The sequence below is a fragment of the Carcharhinus amblyrhynchos genome, chromosome 29, assembly GCF_965287045.1.
Source record: "Carcharhinus amblyrhynchos chromosome 29, sCarAmb.v2.hapA, whole genome shotgun sequence".
Taxonomy (NCBI): Eukaryota; Metazoa; Chordata; class Chondrichthyes; order Carcharhiniformes; family Carcharhinidae; genus Carcharhinus; species Carcharhinus amblyrhynchos.
Genome location: NC_137352.1, coordinates 10,227,740 through 10,252,797, shown reverse-complemented (window position 1 = coordinate 10,252,797; position 25,058 = coordinate 10,227,740). Strand labels below are relative to the sequence as shown.

The 25,058-nt window shown below is 44.3% G+C and overlaps 1 protein-coding gene across 2 annotated transcripts in view; it reads left to right on the top strand.

Annotated features, from left to right (window-relative positions):
• The window catches only part of LOC145359934 (POU domain class 2-associating factor 2-like), a 72,348-nt gene extending 48,906 nt beyond the window's left edge, over positions 1 to 23,442 (top strand). For both annotated transcript variants that reach the window (XM_080214809.1, XM_080214808.1), the window contains exons 3-5: positions 8,671 to 8,716; positions 14,395 to 14,699; positions 19,329 to 23,442. In XM_080214809.1, coding sequence (XP_080070935.1) covers positions 8,671 to 8,716; positions 14,395 to 14,699; positions 19,329 to 19,766 — 789 coding nt within the window. In that variant the 3' untranslated portion in view covers positions 19,767 to 23,442. The remainder of the gene's footprint in view (positions 1 to 8,670; positions 8,717 to 14,394; positions 14,700 to 19,328) is intronic.
• The last annotated feature ends 1,616 nt before the right edge of the window (positions 23,443 to 25,058 follow it).

Sequence of the window (25,058 nt, the reverse complement as noted above, 5' to 3'; positions counted from 1 at the left end):
AGAAATAGGAGCAGAATAAGTCATTCAACTTTCAAGCCCATTCCATCATTCATGATAATGTTTCTTCATAGAATCCTACAGTGCAGAAGGAGGCCATTTGGCCCATTGAATCTGCACCGCCCACAATCTCAGCCAGACCCTAACTCCATAACCCCATGCATTTACCCTAGTTAGTCCCCCTGACACCATGGAGCAATTTAATATGGGCAACCCACTTTACCTGCACACCTTTGGACTGTGGGAAGAAACCGGAGCACCTGGAGGAAACCCATGCAGACACAGGGAGAACGCGCAAATTCCACACAAACAGTGACCCAAGCTGGGAATCGAACCCGGGTCCTGGCGCTGTGAGGCAGCAGTGCTAACCACTGTGCCATCATGCTTGCCCAGCACCCTGTTCCATCTCCCCTGATCTTGAAGTCAATGGAAGCCAATTTCACCTTAAATGTCTTTACGTGTAAACAGCATCTGAGTATCAAAGTATGTAGCACCCTGGTTTCAGTGTATATAATACCTGGCTTAATGAATGTCCCAGCCATATTGCAGATATCATTCCCATCTCAGTGCGTGCTGAGTGAGATCTGTGTCAATGTATTTGGCACCCGTCTCAGTGTATTAACTATCCTGATCACAATCGACTTGGTGTTCTGATTAAACTGCATGCAATACTCGCATGTCCCATTCCAGACTCGAAACATTGGCTCTAATCTCTCTCCACAGATGGTGTCAAACCTGTTGAGATTTTCCAGCATTTTCTGTTTTTGTTTCAGATTCCAGCATCTGTAGTATTATGCTTTTATCTTCGTAAACCAGAGATCCAGGGTAACGCTCTGGGGACCCAGGCTCAAATCCCACCACGGCAGAGGCAGTACAACAAAATAAAATCTGGACTTAAAAGTCTACTGATGACCACGAAACTATTGCCGATTGTCATAAAAACCCTGATTCTCTGCTGCCGTTTAGGGAAGGAAATCTGCCACCCTTGCTGAGGGTCTGGCCTACATGCAACTCCAGACTCTCAGCAATGTAGTTGACTCTTAAATGCTCTGAAGTTGCCCAGCAAACTACTCAGTTCAAGGGCAATTAGGGATGCGCAATAAATACTGGTGATGCCCAAATTCCATGCAAGAATTAAAAAAGGAGGCTTGTTTGTGTGGCTGTGCATGGTTATCTGGACAATGACAGTCTGTGTCGCAAGACAAGGAAACTGTCAGCACAAAGAAGCACTGTGTGCCTACTGCTGTGGTTACGATGTGTCTTGTATACCAATATCATAGATTTATTTGTCTTCATTAATTAACATATGACCATTTGGTCTACTTGTACACCCATTTGTTATTTAAATTACAAAATAAAATCATAGAATCCCTACAGTGCAGAAGGAGGCCAATTGGCCCATTGGCTCTGCACCAACCAGAATCCCACCCTTTAACCCCGCGCATTTACACGACTAATCCCCTGACACTGAGGGGCAATTTAGCATGGCCAATCAACCTAACCCGCACATCTTTGGACTGTGGGAGGAAACTGGAGCACCCGGAGGAAACCTACGCAGACACAGGGAGAACATGCAAACTCCACACAGACAGTGACCCAAGCCAGGAATCGAACCTGGGTTTGTGGTGCTGTGAAGCAGCAGTGCTAACCACTGTGCTACCGTGCCATCCCTCAAATAGGAACATAAGAAATAGGAGCAGGGGTAGGACCATCAAGCCTGCTCTGCTGTTCAACTAGATTAAGTCTGATCTTCTTCCTCAACACCATTTTCCTGTACTGTCCCCATATCCCTTCATAGCTTTAATAGCTGAAATCTGTCTCGAACACATTCAATGACTAAACCTCCTCTAGGATTGAAAATTCCAAAGATTCACCACCCTCTGAGTGAAGAAATTACTCCTCATTTCTGTTGTAAATGGCCTACCCCAATTCAAAAACTATATCCCCTGATTTTAGATTCCTCTAGCCAAAGGAAATACCCTTCCTACAGCTACCCCATTGAGCCCTGTAAGAATTCTGTGCATTTTGATGACGTCATCTCTCATACTTATAAACACCAGAAAATAATCTCCTCAAAGGATAATCCACCATCCCAGGAAGCAGGTGAACATTTGCCATAGTCCACCCAAGGCAAGTACTTCAGGGTAAGGAGGCCAAAACTGCACATCGTACTCCAGATGCTGTCTCACTAAGGCACTATACAAATGGAGCAAGATGGCTTTACTCCTGCACTGAAAATGTCCTTGTTCCTACAATATTGGAGATAAATGAGAGGCACAGGAGGAATTGCTTCTCACAGTGAATCTTCACTGCAAAGTGCTCGGGAGGCTGGGTCATTTGGTATGTTCATGGCTGAGATGGATGTTTACTGATTAAGGGAATCATAGAATCCTGCAGGACAGAAGGAGGCCATTCAGCCCATCGAGTATGCAGCAACCACAATCCCACCCAGGCCCCATCCTCATAATCTCATGCATTTACCCTAGGTTGTCCCCCTGACACTCAGGGGCAATTTAGCTTGGCCATTCTACCTAACCTGCGCATCTTTGGACTGTGGGAGGAAACCGGAGCATCTGAAGGAAACCCACGCAGATATGGGGACAAAGTGCAAACTCCACACTGACAGTAACCCAAAATGAGAATTAAACCCAGGTCCCTGGTGCTGTGAGGCAGCAGTGTGAACCACTCTGCCACCGTGCATCAAGGATTATGGGGATAAGGCAGGAAAGTGGACTTGAAGATTATCATTACAGATCGGTCATGATCTCAATGAATGGTGGAACAGACTCGATTGGTCGAGTGGCCTACTCCTGTTCCTACATCTTGTGGTCTTATGGTCTTAGACACCCAACATGAGAGCAAAAAGCAAAGGCTCAGGAACATGTTACCTTCCATAATGAAGCAACACGTTACCAACCCACAGGTGTACAGTTATGGTTGCCGCATAATAGGAAGGATGTTGAAGCATTGGAAAGGGTGCAGAGAAGATTTACCACGATGTTGCCTGGTATGGTGGGAAGGTCTTATGAGGAAAGGCTGAGGGACTTGAGGCTGTTTTTGTTAGAGAGAAGAAGGTTAAGAGGTGACATAATAGAGGCATATAAGATGATCAGAGGATTAGATAGGGTGGACTGTGAGAGCCTTTTTTCTCGGATGGAGATGGCTAGCACGAGGAGACATAGCTTTAAATTGAAGGGCGATAGATATAGACAGATGTCAGAGGTAGGTTCTTTACTCAGAGAGTAGTAAGGGTGTGGAATGCCTTGCCTGCAACAGTAGTGGACTTGCCAACATTAAGGGCATTTAAATGGTCATTGGATAAACATACGGATGATTTTGGAATAGTGTAGGTTAGGTGGGCTTTAGATTGGTTTTCACAGGTCAGCACAACATTGAGGGCCGAAGGGCCTGTACTGCGATGTAATGTTCTATGTTCTATGACTGATGCAGCTTTTTCATTGCGCTATTCAGCGTAAAGGTAAAGGCAGAAAACAACTGCTTCTAGGGGAATAAAATGCTCCTCTCCTGATGACTAGTGACAGCCAAAAATGTCTTTTGCTCACTTCTTTAAGCAGACCGGAATATTCATAGTGAGTGACTGGCCACGGCTCCCAGTGCCCAACCTGAAGCACAAGCACAAGAACTGTTGCTGCATGCAAATCACGTTGCTCGTATATTTGCATAAAAAATTACTCCTGGAGAGGGGGAGGGTTGGTGTTAAGCTTAATGGGCAGTTGCACAAAAATGTTCTGTAACGTCAACAGGTACCATCCTTCAGTGTTCAATTTGGAAAGAATTATGACCACCATCCCCAAAACCAATTTCTGCCTTTTTAACGGGTCCTGCGTTATTTTCTTGGCACGAATTACACATAAATGCCCTTGTTTCTTACTGAGGTACATGTGTACACCTCATTAGGTGTTTTCCTGCATTATTCAGTTTCATGTTTTAAATGTTCCTTGTTTTATTTAACCTGAACATTTTATCTGCTCGATGCCTTCCTTGAGGCTGGTAAAGGAATTTATTGAATTTACCCATGGGCAGTGGGATTTGTTGGCAAGGCTGGCCTTTGTTGCCCACTCTTGTTGACCATGCTGATGTTGAAGCTCCTTATCTGTCTGGAAAGGAGTTACAAACATGCTAAGAACATGCTGAGAGCATGCTAAGAACATGTTAAGATGAGCTATTTGCCAGCGTTCCCTTGTTTAAGCCTTATGACTTTCTGAATTACCCAGGAGCCTATAATTTCCTGTTCTTTCTCCATTTAACCTCTCAGCCAATCAGAGTTGTTCTGCCAGCCAATCAGCACCTTTTTCTCCTGTAGTATAAATTGTTGTGACTGTTTGAAATTTGGCATTCCTGCATTTGTCCTGATGAGTGCAGGATGAAAATTTTCAGCAGCATGTCTCTCATTTCAGTAATAAAAATGTTTTCACTCATGTTGCCTTTGGTTCTTTTGCCAACAATATGTGTCCTCTCATTCTTAACCCTTCCATCTGTTTGCAACAAACCTCCAAGGGGAGGGCTCATCACTGATGGATGACTAAAAAACTTAAAGACAATATTAAAATTAATGTGGAAATATATATTTGTGCAAAGATGAGTGGCAAGTCAGAAGATTGGAAAGAATTGGGAAGGCAATGGTCGAATGGTATTATCGCTAGATTATTAATCCAGAAACTCAGCTAATGTTCTGGGGACCCAGGATCACATGGTAGAGGGTAGAATTTGAATTTAATAAAAATGATCTGGAATTAAGAATCTACTGATGACCATGAAACTATTGTCCATTGTTGGAAAAACCCATCTTGTTCACTAATGCCCTTTAGGGAAGGAAGTCATAGAATTCTACAGTGCAGAAGGAGGCCATTCAGCCCATCGAGTCTGTGCCAACCACAATCCCACCCAGGCCCTCTCCCCATAACCCCATGTATTTACCTTAGCTAGTCCCCCTGGCATTAAGGGTCAATTTAGCATGGCCTATCTACCTAACTTGCACACTTTTGAACATCTTTGGCACATCTGCTGTTTTTATCTAATCTGGCCTACATGTGACTCCAGAGACATAGCAATGTGTTTGACTCTCAGTGGTGCTCCAGGGACAACTAGGGATGGGCAATAAATGCTGGCCAGACAGCAACACCCATGTCCCAGAAATAAATTAGAAAGAAAGAACATCAAAGAATGCCATTGATTTGCCCACGCACCCAACCTGTACAGATCATTCTGAAGGATCTCTGCGTCCTTGCCACAGTTCATCCTCCCACCCAACTTGGTATCATCTGCAAACTTCAAGATGTTACATTTTGTTCCCTCATCCAAATCATTTAATATATATTGTGAATAGCTGGATCCTGGTGGCACCCCACTATTTACTGCCTGCCAATTTGAAATGCACCCATTAACTCCTACTCTGTTTCCTCTCTGCCCACCAGTTTTTTCTCCATCTCAATACAGTTCCCCCAATCTCATATGCTTTAATCTTGCAAGATAATCTCTTATTGAGTCCAAACATTGAGTCCAAAAAAGTGCGGGTTAGGTTGATTGGCCATGCTGAAATTGCCCCTTAGTGTACTAGGATGTTTATGTTAGAGGGATTAGCAGGTAAAATATGTCGGGATATGTGGGTAGAGCCTGGGTGGGATTGTGGTCAGTGCAGACTTGATGGGCCGAAGGACCTGTTTCTGCACTGTAGGGTTCTATGGTTCTATGGTTTAAATGACAAAGATTGATAAGGGGACAAACTCTAGAGTACAAGAGAAAGTGAGCTAGTAATATAAAGACAGACAGTAAGAGTTTCTACAGGTATTTAAATCAGGAAACAGTTAACAAAGTGAGTGCTTGCATTGCAAAAAGTGTGCCTGGGGAAGTGATAATGGACAGTCGGACTCTGGTGGATGAATGAAATGGATACTTTGCATCAGTCTTCACTATAGAGGACACAGGTAACATCCCCGAAACAGCTGCAAATCAGGAAATGGAAGGGAGGGAGGAAGTCCAAAAGTTGTACGGGTTAGTTGATTGGCCATGTTAAATTGACCCTGGTGCCAGGGGGATTAGCAGAGTAAGTATGTGGGGTTGTGGGTATAGGGTTTTGTTTGGATTATGGTGCAGAGTCAATGGGCTAAATGGCCTCCTTCTGCACTGTAGGGATTCTATGATTCAATGAACTCAGAATTGCAATCAACAGGGAAATGGTATTGAGGAGACTGTTAGGGCTGAGGGCTGACAAATTGCCTGGTCTGGATGGGCTTCACCCCAGGGTAACGAAAGAAGTGACTAATGAGATAGTTGATGCATTGATATTAATTTTACAAAATTCCCTGGATTCAGCGAATGTTTCATTAGATTTGTAGAAAGCAAATGTATCTCCTTTATTCAGAAAAGAGAGGGAGACAGAAAGCAAGAAATTAAAGGCCAGTTAGCCTAACATCTATCAAAGGGAAAACGTTAGAAGCTGTTCAGAGAATCCCTACAGTACAGAAGGAGGCCATTCAGCCCATTGAGTCTGTACCGACTACAATCCTACTCAACCCCTATTCCCCTAATCCCACATATTTACCCTGCTATCTCCCTGGCACTAAAGGTCAATTTAGCATGCCCAATCAACGTAACCCACACATCTTTGGACTGTGGGAGGAAACCAGAGCACCTGGAGGAAACCCACGGGGAGAACATGCAGACTCCGCACAGATACTGACCTAAGCCGGGAATCTAACTCGGGTCCCTGGCACTGTGAGGCAGCAGTGCTAACCATTGTGCCACTGTGCTACCCAAGATGTTAAAGATGTTATAACATGACACTTAGAAAAGTTCAAGACAATCAGGCAGAGTCAACATAGTTTTGTGAAAGGGAAACCATCTCTAACCAATTTTTTAAAGGATTACACGTGCAGTGGATAAAGGGGAACTGTTGGATGTACTGTACTTAGTTTTTAAGAGACGTTTGATAAGGTGCCACATCAAAAGTTGTGGAAAATAAAAGCTTATGCTATAGGGGGGGTAACACATTGGCATGAGTTACACACTGGTTAGCTAACTAGCAAACAAAGAGTGGGCATAAATGGTCTTTTTCTGGTTGGCAGGATGTGACAAGTGGTGTGCAATAGGGATCAATGCTGAGGCCTCAACGTCTTACAATTTATATAAATGACTTGGATAAAGGGACTGAGGCATAGTTGCTAAACTTGTTGATGACACAAAGATAAGCAGGAAGGTAAATTGTGAAGAAGACATAAGGAAGCTACAAAGGCACATAGATATGTTAAATGAGTGGGCAGGAATCTGGCAAATGGAGTATAATGTGGGAAAATGTGAGATTGCCCATTTTGATAGGAAAATTAAAAAAGCTTGTTATCTACATGGTGAGCGAATGCAATACTCTGAGGTGCAGAGGGGTCTGGGTATTCTAGAGCATGAATCACAAAAGGCTGGTTTATAGGAACAGCAAGCAATTAAGAAAGCTAATCGAAGGTTATACTTTATTGTGAGGAGAATTGATTACAAAAATAGGGAGGTTATGCTTCATTTGCACAGAGCATTGGCGACAATACATCTGGTGTACTGTGTATTATACTGGTGTCCTTATTTGAGGAAAGATAGGAATGTATCAGATGCATATCAGAGAAGGTTTACTAGCTGAATACTAAGAATGTCTAATGGTTGGAGAGGTTAGGTTTGTGTCCACTAGAATTTAGGAGAGTAAGAGGGGACTTGATCAAAACTTTTAAGATCCTGAAGGGTATTGACAGAGTGAATGTGGAAAGGATACTTCCTCTTGTTGTAGACTCTAGAACTAGGGGTTGCTGTTTGAAAATAAGGGGTTGCTAATTTAAGACAGAAATAAGGAGAAATCTTTTCTCTCAGAGGGTTTTGAGTTTCTGAAACTCTCTTCCCCAAAAGGCAGTGAAAGCTGAGTCTTGAATATTTTTAAGGCACAGCTAACTAGATTTTTGATTAACAATGGAGTGAAAGGTTATTGGGGGTGTGCAAGAACGTGAGGTTGAAGTTATAATCAGATCAGCCATGATCTTATTGAATGGTGGAGCAGGCTCGAGGGGCCAGGTGGCCTATTCCTGCTCCTAGTTCATATGTTCTGTGGTTCATATCACACCTTGTGATTTTTAACAGCTCTATTAAAACTCTTGTCAACCTTCTTTTTTCAAATAACTGTCCCATTTTCTCCAGTCTGTCAATATAACTGAAGTCTTACAGTGATCAGCACTAACATTGTTTGGGATCTGGGTTCAATTCCAGCCTTGGATCACTGTCTGTGTGGAGTTTGCATGTTCTCTCCGTGTCTGCATAGCTTTCCTCTGGATGTTCTGGTTTCCTCCCACAGTCCAAAGACATGCTGGTTAGGTGGACTGGCCATGCTAAATTTCCCTTTTATGTCTAAAGATGTGCAGGTTTGGTGGATTAGCCATGGTAAATATTAGGCGTCACAGGAATCATGGGAGGGAGGTGATTAGATGAGATGTAAGATGCTCTTTTGGAGAGTTGGTGCAGACTCGATGGGCTGAATGGCCCCTTCCTGCATTCTAGGGATTCTATGGTTCTTTCATTCCTTACTGACCTCATTGACTGGTAGACCAGGCTTGAGGGGCTGTTGTTATTAATTTGCATGTTTATATGTTAATAGTTAACTTTTCTTTTCCTATCTTCCTCATCTAGACTGGAACTAACTCTTCCCAATCCCCATCTTTTGTCCAAATGTCTGGTAAGTGCGACTTTCTGAAAAATATTTCCAAAGAACCACAAAGTAAAGAATTTTAACAGTCTCATGGATCTTACTCCTGTGCTCGCTCTCTTCATGACTAAACCTCACACAAACTAAACAAAATGTATAAGTAAGCACCATGAGGCAATGCCAGGTGATTAATAATCTTGTATTCTGTCAAACCTTATTTGAATACCAACATGCTTTTAGTTGCTACGTGTCACAATTGCAGTAAAAATAGAACTGTGTTTAGCGGGTGATACCTGTTGTTGCCTCAAAGCTGTTGTGATTAGATTCATTATTCAATTAGATTTAGCCCCCAGATATTGAGCTAGGGTGTACACAAAGAACAAAGAACAGTACAGCTCAGGAGCAGGTTCTTCAGCCCTCCAAGCCTGCACTGATCATGATGCCTGCCTAAACTAAAACTTTAAGCACTTACAGAGTCCGTATCTTTCCATTCCCATCCTATTCATGTATTCGTCTAGCTGCCCCTTAAGTGCCGCTATCATATCTGCTCCCACCACCTCCCCGGGCAGTGTGTTCCAGACATTCATCATCCTCTGTGCAAAAATCTTGCCTGACACATCTCCTCTAAACTTTTTCCTGTGCATCTTAAACCTATGCCCCCCAGTACTTGACTTTTCTACCCTAGGAAAGAGCATCTGGCTATCCATTCTGTCCATGCCATTCATAATCTTGTAAATCTTTATTAGGCCACCTCTCAACCTCTGTCGTTCCAGTGAGAACAAATCGAGTTCATCCAACCTCTCCTCATAGCTACTACCTTCCAGATCAGGCAACATTTCTTCTGTACCGTGCCCAAAGCATCCACATCCTTCTGGTAGTGTAGCAACCAAAATTGTGCACAGTATTCTAAATAAGGCCTAACGGAGGTGTTCTGTAGAGCTGCGGCATGATCCTTATACTCAATGCCCCGACTGATGACCGACACAAAGTGGGGCTTCTGGTGAATAAGTCCAAGGAGTGTAGAACAAAAGCAAAACCCTTTGTCTCAGTGTCACTGGACAACAGTGATTTTTTTTGTCAATACTTTCATTCTAGTCAAAAAAGCCAATTCAAATTAAGTCCAATCATGGTCCCCACATGAGGGACAAACACGATCCAAGCTGACAAGACAAGACATTACACCCCATCTTGGGCTCAGTCAAACAAGACCCAAGCTGACAGGATGAGACATTGCCTCCCCCCCTGGGCTTGATCTACCCCTTCATCTCAGCCAAAAGACCACAATAGCTTTGAAATTTTGCGTCAAGCAGAACTGTAGATTAAATTGAAGATTCGTTTTCAATCAATGGGCACACCCTGTTAGTGTTGACTGTCAATGCAGTGATGCTGTTGGCTGTACAATAATTAAGACATGGTTCAATCAATCTTGTCTTTCTCCGGGCACCTGCCATCAGTTATAACACAGTGAAACACTCAGCTAAAAGGTGATGAAGATTTTATTTCTAGGAGATTTGTTACTAGCCAAACTTCGTGTCCATTGATCCCTGAGTTTCTACTTAGTAGGCGGAATTTCCCCACTGTACTATACCCGAAAAGTAATTTTCCATAGTCCACTCCTCACCCGCTATGGGAATCGTAGCAGGAACAGGAAAGTTTGCTCTAGTCTAGCTCAACTGGCTTCTTTGACTTTAAGATCATACAGGCCAAATACTATAACCAACTCTAGAAGGACAGATTCATTTAAAATACTAAGTTATTTTAATGAAGAATTTTTTTTAACACATTTCAAGCACATTGCACAGAATGTTTGTGCCATTTGTCACATTGGGAATGGTTGGCAAGTATTGGAATAATTTGTGAAAACACTCCTCTCCCCAGTGTAACACAAATTCTTCAGTTCTTTAAGTAAAAAAACACCTGACTTGATGCTGAAACAGCATCGAAAAACAATTTTTAAAAAATCAGCAGGGCTTTGTTTGGGAAGGTAAGTTTCTATCGTCTTACATTCTTATATGCTTCATGTTGGTAGGTCAGGATTCAATTTGGGAAAATGAGCAGAGCTATAATCTTGATACTGAATTGGTGCTGTTTTAATAACCGTACATTTGCCATGATAGTTATGCAAATATCCTAAGCTGATTCTGTCCACACGCTTTACCAGATGGAGGAAGGGTGGAGTGCCCCTGGGGAGAAAAATGCAACAGAACAATCCATTTGCTGGAAAAAATCATCAATTTTGCTCCCATTTTCCACCCTTTTCTCATGTTTATATGGTCCACCTCCAACACTTCCCTTCTTCTTCATTGATTTCTCTGTCTCTATTTTTGGAAGTAGACTGTTTACCAATACTCAGTACAAACAACCAACTGCCACAGCAACCTCAACTACACTTCCTCATATCCCATTTCCTGTAAGGACTCCAGTCTATCATTCCAGTTTCTCTGTCCCAATCACATCTGTTCTGATGACACCATCTTACACAACAGGGTTTCCAATTTGTCTTCCTTCCCCCTGAATCAAGGATTTCCCCTCCCAATGTGGTTGACGGGGCCCTCAACCATTACTGTCCTATTTCCCACTCTATTGCCCTCATCCCTTTCTCTCCCTCCCACTGGGTTTCCCTTGTCCTCATTTTCCATCAATAGTGATCATCCTTCACTAATGTCATCTCATCTAGCATGATGCCAGACTCAACCACATCTGCCCCTCTGCTTCTGGGGGTGCAGAATTCCAAAGACTCGCATCCCTTTGAGTGAAAATTTTTCACTGTATCTCAGTCCTAAATGGCTGGTCCTATACCCTGAAACCGTGACGCCTAGGCCTAAATTCTCGAGCCTGGCAGCATCGAACCTGTCTGACCCTTGAAGAATTTTGTTTGTTTTTAACATGAATCTATTAAGCAGGACCCTAATGCTTGCTGAGTAGCCCCTTTTCAAAATGAAATCCCAAAGTGAGAGAAGGGATTGTGTTCCTTCATCAGCCGCATCTGCAGGCACCAGTGAAAGGTAAGCTTGAGGACAGGGAGTATTTGGGTGGGTGAGTATGGCACAGAGGCAGAATGGCCTCCTGCATCCACATTTGATTCGATCTATTATTGTCACATGTATTAGTATACAAGGAAAAGTATTGTTTCTTGTGTGCTACACAGACAAAGCATACTGTTCACAGAGATGACGTGGAGTTGCCGGCTTTGGACTGGGATAGGCACAGTAAGTAGTCTCACAACACCAGGTTAAAGTCCTGAGCGCTCACCTGATGAAGGGGCAGCACTCTGAAAGCTTGTGCTACCAAATAAACCCATTGGACTTTAACCTGGTGTTGTGAGACTACTTACTGTTCATAGAGAAGGAAAGGAGAGAGTGCAGAATGTAGTGTTACAGTCATTGCTGAGGTGTAGAGAAAGATCAACTTAATATAAGGTAGGAACATTCAAAAGTCTGATGACAGCAAGACGAAGCTGTTCTTGAGTCGGTTGGTACATGACCTCAGGCTTTTATATCTTTTTCCTGATGGAAGAAGGTGGAAGAGAGAATGTCCGGGGTGTATTGGGTCCTTAATTATGCTGGCTGCTTCTCTGAGGCAGTGGGAAGTGTGGAAGAGTCAATGAATGGGAAGCTGGTTTGCGTTATGGACTGGGCTTTATTCAAACCTTTTTGTAGTTTTTTGCAGTCTTGGGCAGAGCAGGAGCCATACCAAGCTGTGATACAACCAGAAAGAATGCTTTCTATGGTGCATCTGTGAAAGTTGGTGAGAGTTGTAGTGGAAATGCCAAATTTTCAGGCATTCCAATCAATCCTCTACCCATCCTGGAGTAGTCCCAAACTGTCCCCTTTTCAGGATTTACCTCAGGGTCTTGGCTGGCAAATCCTGGCATTATTCTTCCCGATTAGGGTGAGCTACTGGGGAAAATGATCAGTCTTTTCTGCTGGGGGAAGTAGTGGAAGTGGATACAGTAGTGACTTTTAAAGGGCGTCTTGACAAGTGCGTGAATGGGATGGGAATAGAGGGATACGGTCCCTGGAAGGGTAGGGGGGTTTAGTTAATTTGGGCAGCATGGTCAGTACAGGCTTGGAGGGCCAAAGGGCCTGTTCCTGTGCTGTAATATTCTTTCTTCTTTGTTCTTGACAACTAACCCCAATTACTCATCTGAGGCCTGATGATAACATTTTTAACCCTCCAGGAGTGGCCTGGAGTCTCCAGGACACAGCTTGAGCAGCCCTGGAGAAAATTAATAGGAACATTAAAAGGAACTCGTCAGTTTCCTTGAACATTTCTCTTTACCATATATGAAAAATAACTGGGGGAAAACAGGGGCCATTTGGCTAACAGTCAGGCATCATGGGCAGTGAGTCTTTTTGCTTTCCAGTTGGTGCAGGAAGGCAGTAGGAGGAATGGATTTGTTGGTCGAGTAATGTATGGAGCCGGGGAGAGCAGCGGGGGGGGGGCAAGTCATGTGATATAACCTCCAGTGGTACACTCAATCACAGTCGGTGACTCCGCGTGGTGACCATTTTAGTTTGATTATTCACAGAATTGTCATGGTGCAGAAGGAAGAGGCCATTTGGCCCATCGCGTCTGCACCGGCTCTCCAAATGAGCATCAGGATTTTGAGTCATCCCCCAGCCTTCTCCCCTGCACGTTCTTTCTCCCCTGCACGTTCTTCTCCCCTGCACGTTCTTTCTATTCAGATAATCATCCTCTTCAATGCCTCGATTGAGCCCGCCTCCATCACACTTTCAAGCAGTGCGTTCCAGATCCCAACCACTCAGTGGGTGAAGAGATTTTTTTATCGAACATCGCATTTGCTTCTTTTGCAAACCACTTTAAGCCTGTGTCCCTCTGGTTCTTGATCCTTTTACGAGCAGGAACAGTTTCTCCCTGTCTGCTCTGTCCAGCCCTTTCATGATTTTGAACATCTCGATCAAGTCTCCCCTTAGCCTTCTTTTCTCCAAGGAGGTCATCCCAACATCTCCAAGCTATCCTCATAACTGAAGTATCTCATCCCTTGGAACCATCCTTGTAAACTTCTTCTGCTCTCAACATGTTCACACCCTTCCCATAACGTGGCAGCCAGAACCATAAAACAGTATTCTAGCTGAGGTCTAACTGGTGTCTTGTATAAGTTCAGCATAACCTTCTCGCTCTTGTACTCGATACCCTTATTAATAAAGCCCAGAATACTATATGCTTTATTAACTCCCTCCGCCTGTCCTGCTGCCTTCAATGATCTCTGCACATTTACACCCAGGGCCATCTACACCTTCTCATTATCATCAAAGATCAAGACTAATACTTACCCCAGTGTATGCTCACACCGAACCTAGGAACAGTAGTTATTTTATGCTTTTAGTTATTGACTAGTGCAATTTAAACAGAGGGTGGGATTTTCCCCTTTCGCCTGCCATGGGAATCAAACCATGCAGAGGTCTGTTGACCTCGGGTGAGATGTTTTGGTCCTGAGGTGAGCGCAACCGGAAAATCCCCTTTAATTCCCTAAAATGGCTAAAATATGCATTTGAGTCCTATTGGAAAGAATTGAGTGTTTTGATTCTCTTAGCTAATGATTCATATTATCCAGTGATGCCCTCCCTCACAGGTTCCTGGAATCTGTCATTCCTGTACGCAGGTTTTCTGGTGGTTAATAAATGTGAATTTCATGGGCTGAGCTTCAATGAGTGATAACACACCTTCTTTTTCTTTTTGGATAGGTTCCCATGTGATACCTAGTTACTATGGTGTAAGAAGACCATACCTGTCAGACTCAGAGCTGTCTCATTGCCATTCGTCCAAGCAGTACATGGCAGACGTATACTCATCTTCTCTGGGTGGCAAGTCCCTTGGCTGTGACTCACCAGGGGTCTCTGGGTATCAACCCCTGTTTGATCCGTATCTTACAGAACCGTTTGGAGATTATCGCACACCATTCCCATCGGGAACAAATTCCATTTTCACACCTCAGGCTCCCCCGCCTCTCATCCCTCCTTTTCCTAACGAGTCATCACATTTTCTGCTGGTATGTAATTATTTACCTTTGCTTGGAGTAAGCTGAAAAGCTTTGAGTTAGAACAGTGACATTTGGGGCGGTGATGGATAGCACTGTTTCCTCACAGTGCCAGGGACCCGGATTCGATTCCAACCTTGGGTGACTGCCTGATTGGAGTTTGCACATTCTCCCTGTGTCTGCATGGGTTTCCTCTGGGTGCTCTGGTTTCCTCCCACAGAATCCATAGAATCCCTATAGTGGCTGTCTGGCCCATCGAGTCTGCAGTGACCACAATCCCACCCAGCCCCTATCTCTGTAGCCCCACGTGTGTACCCTGCTAGTCTCCCTGACACTAAGGGGCAATTTACCACGGCCAATCAACCTAACCCGCAAATTCTTGGAATATGGGTAGAAACTGGAGCACCCGGAGGAATCCCACGCAGACACAGGGAGAATGTGCAAACTCCACACAGACAGTGACCCGAGGCCATGCAACCCATAGTCCGAAGATATGCAGGTTATGTTGACTGGCCCTGATAAATTGACCTTAATGTCAGGGGGATTAGCAGGGTAAATACATGGGGTTACGGGGATAGGGCCCGGATGGGGTTGTTGTCGGTGCAGCCATGATGGGCCGAATGGCTTATTTTTGTACTACAGGGAGTCTATGATCTATGATATTTGGACTGAGTAGCTCCTAGTTGGGAAATTCGGACCAGAAGCTACAATGCCATATTAGGAGTACCTTGTGTAATTGGTAGACTCCCTACTTCTGAAACTAGAGCAAAGTTTCAACCTAAGAAAACCCATTCCTTGTACAGACTTAAAATTGAGTCCCGAGGAATTTGTTCAGGTTTTCTTACTGAATTCCAGCAGCAAAGCAATAAAGATTATCGGCACCAATTTGTACTTTCAACATCCCTTTAATGTAATCCCAAGGTGCGTCACAGGAAGATTATGAAGCAAAGTATTTGCAGAGTCAGGGCTACTCAGGAAGGCTGTTAAAATAGCGAATGGGACACAATTGTAAGGTTCCCATCCCCATTAATGAGTTTCATTGTCTTCTCATCATGAGTGGTTGGGATTCCTTCATTCAGCCCCCCCTGAGGCAGCACAGTGACACAGGAGTGAGCACTGCTACCTCACAGCACTAGGGGACCCGGGTTCAATTCCTGGCTTTGGTCACTGTCTGTGTCGAGTTTGCACATTCTCCCTGTGTCTGCATGGGTTTCCTCCCACAGCCTGAAAGACATGCTGGTCAGGCGCATTGTCCCGAACAGGCGCTGGAGTGTAGCAACTGGGGGAATTTCACAGTAACTTCAAAGCAGTGTTAATGTCAGCCTTACTTGTGACACTAATAAATAAATTTAAAAAACACAGTTTTCCAAATATTGGAAACCTGATGCACCTCCTCTCATCAGATTCCTCCAGCCCCTTACCGCCAATATTCATTCCAATGGGCTCCACTTAATCAACCTTGAGTTCCTTCATTTAGCTTGTAGCCGAAAGTAAGAACGGTTGTAAAAGTTTTTTGAGACATGAGTAGTAAATGTGAGGACGGATCTGCCTGAAGAATAGTTAACAATCTCAGGAAAAGTTATACAATAGAGACACAGTCCTTCTTTCAATATAATCTACGCAGCTACCAGCATTAAAATATTTGGCAGCATGAATCAGCGTTGATCAAATTTGTATATGCAGCGTAACATCTTGGTCGCTGTGTACCCACGAGTCCACAACAGGTGCAGAGAGCTACACACCTGTTCACAGTACAGCACCAGCAGAGATATTCAAATAATTGCCTGAAAAAAAATACTATTATTTGCCAAGATGATCTTGCTCATCCTGCCTTCAGTTATCAGGTGGCTAGCTATTGGTGCATAGTCACTACTGAAGCCAGAAGCTAAATCGTACAGAAAGAAGCCATTCAGCTCATTGAGCCTGCACTGACAACAATCCCACCCAGCGCCCATAAACCCACATACTTATCCTGCTAGTCTCCCTGATTCTAAGGGGTAATGGCCCATCAACCTAACCTGCACATCTTTGGACTTCTGAGAGGAAACCAGAGCACCCGCAGGAAACCCACACGGACATGGGGAGAATGTGCAAACTCCACACAGACAGTTACTCAAGACTGGAATTGAACCCGGGTCCCTGGCACAGAGGGGCAGCAGTGCTAACCACTGTACCACCATTATAAAGTTGTTGAATGCCTTTGCCACTTTCTCATTCCTTTTGATATTTTTTCTGCTTCTAAGGAACCAGCATTTACTTGAGCTCTTCTTTTCCTTTTTATAAAATTATAAAAGTTCTTACGATCTGCTTTTGTATTTCTGGCTAGTTTACCAACATGTTCTATTTTTTTTTCCCTTTTTATCAACGTTTTGGTGGCCCTCTGCTGATTTCTAAAACATTCCCAATCCTCAAATGCTGATTTTTTTTTGCAATGTTGTGAGCCCCTGTTTATTAACAATCAGATTATTTTAATATGATAACATAACTTCCTGAGTGAGCCGCAAATGGGTCTTTCTTGCTAAGTTTTTGTTTGTCAATGGAATGATTTTTGTTGAATATTTTGAATTGTTTCTTAAAATGTCTTCCTTTGCTCAATTACCTCCATATCTTTTCGCTTATTTACCCAATTGAACTGTGTCAATCCTCCCTTCATATCTTTAGGTTTCTTGGAGTATGTCACTTTCAAACTTAACTTGGAATTCAGCAGTATTATGATTACTACTTCCAAATGGATCTTTTACTCTGACATTACTAATTGAACTTGCCTTATTGCACAAAGAATAGCTTTATCCTTAGTTGGTTACAGAATGCTTGCTCCAAGAAACTGTTACTTAAATATTCTTCAAACTCACCTGCCAGACCATTTTTGCCAATTTGATTGGCCCGGTTTATATGAAGATTAAAGTCCTCCACAATTATCACATTTCCTTTGTTACAAGATCCAATAATTTTTTGTTTAATTCTCTGTTCAATGGTATAACTAGTGTTAAGAGACCTACAAATTACACCCACCAGTGTTTTATGACTCTTGTTATTTCTAATTTCCAACCATACCTATTCTACTTCATGATCTTCTGAGGCCAGATCCTTTCTCAATGGTGTCCTCATGTAATCCTTTACTATCAGGGCTACTCATCCTCCTTTGCCATTTTGGTTGTCTTTCTAAACTATTCTGTTGTTAAGACCTAGGCCAGAAACTCCAAGGTGTTTTGTGGAGTTAGCCTAGTCCCTAGATTTTACATTTGATTTGGCATTAGTGTGAGCACAAAGTCTTTTCACTCCATGTATAGTTCAAGTGACCCACTAGGAAGCTTTTATCAAAGTTTATTTAAGAACACAGTTAGCATGTAACAAAACAAATTAGCATTACTTTTACAAATTACACAACTTAAACATGACACAGTATAACTCTTCATAGCTAGCTATCTCTGTTGTTCCAACAAAGTACAATATCCCACAGGCATATATCCTTCTTCAGAATTAGCACATAAACAAGTATGCTCATGTGATGCCAGATTTCCAGTTTTTTAACATTTCTGGACAGAGATCCCAATAGCAGTTTTCAGAGAAGGATATATCCTCAAAACAGCAAAACTTCACAGAAGTAAACTTGGTCTCTGGCAGCTCCCAGTTTTCAAAGAGGGGCAAAGAGAGAGACTGCTCTCTTTTATCACAAAAGCAGCATCTAAAACAGCAACCATTAGATAGCAGAAGCTCCAACTTCAGAGGGGGAAAAGCATTGCTGTCTCTCTCAGCTCAAAGTAACTTCTACCCTTGAATATTCTGTGAAAAGTCCAGCTTCCCTGTTACATATCATCCCAATGAAGCCCCACTCTGCAAAATTTCAGGGGAAAACAGCAGAACAGCATTAGTTCAGATTAAAACCAACACTCTAGCCATTAGAAGCAATTATGCTGCTGCAGCAACAAATAGGATGCCAGTGGACAGGACGTCTTCGACAAAATGACCAGGATTGCTCAAAACATCCTGCAGAGTAGCTCGATTAAAATACATTTCTTATAGATACAGTATCAATATGTGGAGGATCCAACAAGGGAGGGAGCTGTGCTGGACCTGATTCTGGGGAATGAAGTCAGATAGATAGTTGTGGTGGTGGTGGTGGGGGGCGCATTTTAGTGATAGCGATCACAACATGGTACAATTTAAACTTGTTATGAACAAGGAAATAGACAAGTTGCAAAAAAAAAGGTTTTGGATTGTGGAGAGTGGATTTTAGTAAAATAAGACGGGATCTGTCTAAGGTAGACTGGGAGCAGCAACCCGTGGGAAAACTTTCAGATGAGCAGTGGGGGTTGGGGGGGGGCATTCAAAAGGAAATGGAGAGGGTGTAAGCCCAGCATGTTCCCTCTAGGAATAACAAGCCCAGAGAACCGTGGGTGACCAGAGATGTTCAGGATACAATGAGAAGGCAAAGAAAGGCTTTTAAAAAGTATAAGGGAGGCATTTTGTGCTGTATGGATCTATGATTCAATGATTCCAAGTATTGTTACAGTGTACACTGGAATATTTATTTCCCAATCTTAATCACTTAGTTTCACAGCATTTATAAAGTTGGCTGTAGCTCATTTTGCTGTGAGTTATGTGTTAAAGTCTACTTTTGTTTCTTGCTCTCAAATATAGAGAGATTCATGGGACAGTGTTCCAGACAGTGCGAACCAGGGCGATGCCATTTGTGATTCCCTTCAGCAGATGCAGGCGAGCGTGGCTAATTGTCCAGCTTCGCATGACAGCAGCCACTCTCTGCCGGGTCCTGACTCCACCACTTCGTCTCAGTACAGGCACACCAGCCGGAACAGCAGCATACCAAGCCAGGGACCGCAGCCGTATCCTCTTCACCCGCTGGAGGAGATGCACTTTGCCTCCAGCTACCAAGCTGCCTCGGCCTACGGGTGTACCCCGTTCATGACTGTACCCTCGGAACTGGCTGCCAAGGTCGTCCACCTCTCGTCCGAAGAGTCTTCTGACATACCATCCACCTCAATGCTCGATGCCTCCTCTTGGGCAAAGGAAGATGCCAGCAGCCCCTGGCCTTTATATGAAGTCAGGCGGACTTATTAAAATGGCCATTAAATTGTAAACTTAGCCGGATGAAGGGCCACTGTTGTTTTTTTGTTTACACGGCTGTTGTGTGCTTATTGTAGGGGAAAAAAAGTCAAAAAATAATTAACTTTTAATTTTGCATTGGCGAAGGATTTTCAGACAATGATGTTGCCTGTATCTGTTGTAATTGTAGAATACAAAATTAATGTTAAATTGGAATTGACGATATGTAGCATAGACATTCCTTTTAGCTATCTGGGTAATTTACAGAATGCAGCTAAGTGTCCTGTAGACTCTTAACACAGTCAGTAACACAGTTCCTCGGAGTAAACAGCTCAATGAATGAAAACATAAGATCACAAGAAAATAGGAGCAAGAGTAGATCATAAATCCCTCCAACCCAGACTAGACAGGGTGTTTGCAGGAAGGATGTTCCCCCAAATGGGGGTAATCCAGAACCAAGGGTCACAATCTAAGGATACGGGACATAGCCTGAGGGCAGAGATGAGGAGAAATTGCTTTGCCCAGTGAGCAGTGAACCTGTGGAATTCTCTGCCGCAGAAAGCAGTTGAGGCCACAACATTGTGGAGGGGACTTTTCGACCGTGCTCTGCCCAAAATCGGAAAATCCCGCACAAGGTCACCGGACCTTTGCACAGTCCGCCCCTGCCCGCTAAGATTCCTGTGGCAGGCGGGATGGGAAAATCCCGCTCCCCCCCCCCCAACTTCCCCCCTCCCATTGTATGTTTTCAAGAAGCAGTTGGTTATAGCACTTAGAACAAAGGGGAGCAAAGGATGTGGGAGGGAAGGTGGGATCAGGATATTGAATCTGATGATCAGCCGTGATCATAATGAACGGCGGAGCAGGCTCGAAGAGCCGAATGGCCTTCTCCTGCTTCTACTTTCTCTGTTTCTATGTTTATAGAGAAGCAATTATCCTACCTCTCAGCCAAAAAAACTGATAATACAGTCATTGCACAAAAGATGGTAAAATAGATTACAATTTAAAGATTAAAGTTTAAAGTTTAGCTTTAAACTGATTTGAGTGATAATCAGTCCCAAGATTTGAAAGCACAACCGCAATGATAAAAACATCTCAACTCTGGGTGCCACTGAAGATGTAATTTACTAGGTGTTTATATATATATATATTGAACAGAAAGCTTTTAATACCTTACAGTAAAGCTGGAAAGCTATTTTAACTGCAGGTGTCTTTAACCATGAGGTTCTGAGTATAGTCACACTGGGAAAAAATGGTTTGAGGTAACTATATATTGTACAGTGAAGCCAATCTGATATTTATCTTGTGTGGCATGATTCAATAAGCAAGTCAAACGCGGCCATACACATGGCACTTGAAGAGTTGTCCGTGCTCAGTGAAGTAGCTTTAAGTCTGTGAATCACTTCCATGTTCAGGCACCGGCTCAGACATTGGCTGGAGTTCTTCAGCCGTTCACACCCCAGCCTCCACTGCCAGCGAGAATGCAGAGTCTGCCGCTCAGCCAAACCTCTGTTCAGTGCAGCGGGACTGGAGAATCCCAGCTGTGGGCGAGGTCGGAGATTCTGGCCCAGGTGGCTTGCAATCATTTCCAAGATGACCACCCCCATCTCCCCATGATGAGACTGCAGTCTTGAAATTGACCCCATATATTGCTATTTAGTATGCATACTGCGGGAAATTTTGGGGTAATTTTGTTTCATTGCTAACTTTATTTTGTTGGTACAATGTGGGAGGGTAGATGTCAAACACCAGAACCCTGTAGCATGATGGCTTTTACAGTGAAGAGCTATTGATATCGACATGGTCAGTGCAGGTTTATCAGGACATGTACAACTAGTGGTTAATTACGAATGAATAGCATTAAGATTTTTGAAATGCTGTACAGATGGACCATCTATCTATTAATTTTCCTGTTTTTTAAGTAAAACACAACAGAAGTTTTCATATACAATTGAAAAAATATTTCTTGGGTCTCACATGCCCCACTGCCAACAAGAATGGAGAATCTGACGCTCAGCCAAATCTCTGTTCGCTGCAGCAGGACTGGAGAATCACAGCTGCGGGTGAGGCTGGAGAATCCTTGCTTATGGCTACGGTTGCGTGGAGGTCATATGGATATGGGAAATGGAAGATATTTCAGTCGTGCAATAATAGGTGATATTCTGTGGCTGTGACTGACCGTAATGAACCTGATTTAACATACAATCATGCTATAGCTGTTTGGAAGTGCTTGATGCAGACAGTGGTGGGGAATATAAAAGTGGCCCTGTTCATAGCTTATACCCGAATTGCAAATTTTATTGCAGAATTTTATAGTCTCGCTCATCCCGAACCGTAAAAACCTGCCCGACTTCAACAGGCATTTCCATTGTCTGCCCCTTGCCCGCTCCGATTCTGTGGCAGGCGGGGCAGTAAAATTCCACCCATTATGTTCTGTGCGTATTCACCTGTAAAATTAGGCAATAATAACTTTTACAATAGGCCATAAAGATAAGGGTGAGAATAAATCAGTATCCTGTTGTACATCTTACCCAGTTTAATTCTGGTGTAAAACAAGGGCTGGAATTTTACCACCCACCATGAAAATCAGAGTGAGCAAGGGGCGGACCACGGAAAAGTCTGTTGACCTCGGGCAGGATTTTTAGGTTTGGGACGAGCGAGGCCATAAACTTCTACCTAGGTTGTCAGTTTTCTGTCGCCTAGACAGCATAGTGGCACAGTGGTTAGCACTGCTGCCTCACAACGCCAGGGACCCAGGTTCAATCACGATCCCGGGTCATTGTCTGTGCAGAATTTGCACATTCTCCTTGTGTCTGTGTGGGTTTTCTCCAGGGGCGCCGGTTTCCTCACACTGTCCAAACATGTGCAAGTTAGGTGGATTGGCCATGCTAAATTGCCCCTAAGTGTCAGAAGGCTTAGCAGAGCATATATACGGAGTTATGGGAAAGGCCTGAGTGGGATTGCTGACAGTGCGGGCTCGATGGGCCGAATGGCCTCCTTTTGCAGTGTAGGATTTCTAACTGTGTGTGGCCATCAACAATAGTTACATACACCCTGAGGAGCTGTTCCTCGCCAAACATCCATCAAACACAAAATATCATTCCAACTCCAGAATAAATTCATGAATGAAACCGTGCCCTCCATGGCACAACATGCCTTACAGCACCAGGGACCCGGGTTCGATTCCCGGCTTGGGTCACTGTCTGTGCAGTCTGCACATTCTCCCCGTGTCTGCATGGGTTTCCTCCAGGTGCTCCGGCTTCCTTCCACAGTGTGAAAGATGTGCTGGGTTGGTGCATTGGCCATGCTAAATTCTCCCTCAGTGTACCCGAACAGGTGCCGGAGTGTGGCAACTAGGGGATTTTCACAGTAACTTCATTGCAGTGTTAATGTAAGCCTATTTGTGACTCTAATAAATAAACTTAAAACTTAAACTCTCAATCCCAGGTATGACAAATGCATTACCTGAGTTAACCCTCCCAGTACCTGCAGAAGTGGGAGTGGTTGCTTTCAGGTGTCAGCTGCCTAGAAGGACTTACCTGCGCAGCTGTCTTGGAAAGCCCCACTGCCAATTCTATTTCTTCATTTCTGATTGTTTACTGTAGCTTTCGGTTAGAAAGTGCTGCGGAATATAAGATTTTGTGTATATAATATTCAAATAAATGTGTGGTTAATGAAGGAGAATAAATACCATTCCCAAAAGTGAACATGAGAGATACTTTGATCAATAAGGTTCTATCAGAGCGGACCCAAGAGACAGAATTCCACCAATGGCACTTTCTTCAGGGACCTTTACTCCTGAGACTGGTGACTGCTTCTGCAATAAATTCCCACGGATCCGTACAAGACCTGAATTTGTGCGTAAGCATGAAGTGAATCAACTCGTATGTAAATACAAAATTAATTCATGTGTGCACGAGCAGAGATTGAATCCACTCACACACGAATACATCAGGACCATTTTGCAATCAAAAATCAGAATGCCTTAAGCTATTGCTAATGAAGTCTATAAGGTGAAGATCCCTTGAACCCACATGGTATTAACTCTCACTGAAGCAACAGCATGCAGTAGATGCAATATGAGGTTTCTGGTGAGGGCAGTAGGGTGGCACAGTGGTTAGCACTGGTGCCTCACAGTGCCAAGGACCTGGGTCACTGTCTGTGTGGAGTTTGCACATTCTTCCCCTGTCTGTGTGGGCTTCTTCTGCATTCTACAGTTTCCTCCCACACTCCAAAGATGTGCAGGTTACGTGGATTGGCCATGATAAATTGCCCCTTAGTGTCTAAAAGATGTGTAGGTTAGGTGGATTGGCCATGGTAAATGCACAAATTTACAGGGATAGGATGAAAATGGTGGGTCTGGGTAAAATGCTCTTTTGGAGAGATGCTACAGATTTGATGGGCTGAATGGCCTCCTTCTGGACTGTATGGATTCTATGGAGAATATCAGCTGATTCAAAATCATGGACTGCATTTTACAGGAGGGCAGACTACTCACTATTCCCTACCCCCTGGGCAAAGTTAGCCAGAAACTGACCCGCTCAATGCCAGCCTGACCCACAGGCATAACAAGCTTCACTGGGGGGGATCTCCACCCAGGAGGGATCTCCACCTGGAAGGATCTCCACCCAGGGGATCTCCATCCGGAGGGGATCTCCACACAGGGGGGGTCTCCACGCAGGAGGGATCTCCACCCAGGAGGGATCTCCACCTGGAGGGATCTCCACCCAGGGGGGATCTCCATCTGGAGGGATCTCCACCGGGGGGGATCTCCACCCAGGAGGGATCTCCACCCAGGAGGGATCTCCACCCAGGGGGGATCTCCATCTGGAGGGATCTCCACCCGGGGGGGGATCTCCACCCAGGAGGGACCTCCACCCAGGAGGGACCTCCACCCAGGAGGGATCTCCACCCAGGGGGGATCTCCATCTGGAGGGATCACCACCCAGGGGGATCTCCACCCAGGAGGGATCTCCATCTGGAGGGATCTCCACCCAGGGGGATCTCCACCCAGGAGGGATCTCCACCCGGGGGATCTCCACCCGGGGGATCTCCACCCAGGGGGATCTCCACCCAGGAGGGATCTCCACCCGGGGGATCTCCACCCGGGGGATCTCCACCCGGGGGGATCTCCATCCAGGGGGGATCTCCATCCAGGGGGGATCTCCACCCGGGGGATCTCCACCCAGGGGGATCTCCACCCGGGGGGATCTCCACCCGAGGGGATCTCCACCTGGAGGGATCTCCACCCAGGGGGGATCTCCACCCAGGAGGGATCTCCATCTGGAGGGGATCTCCACCCGAGGGGAT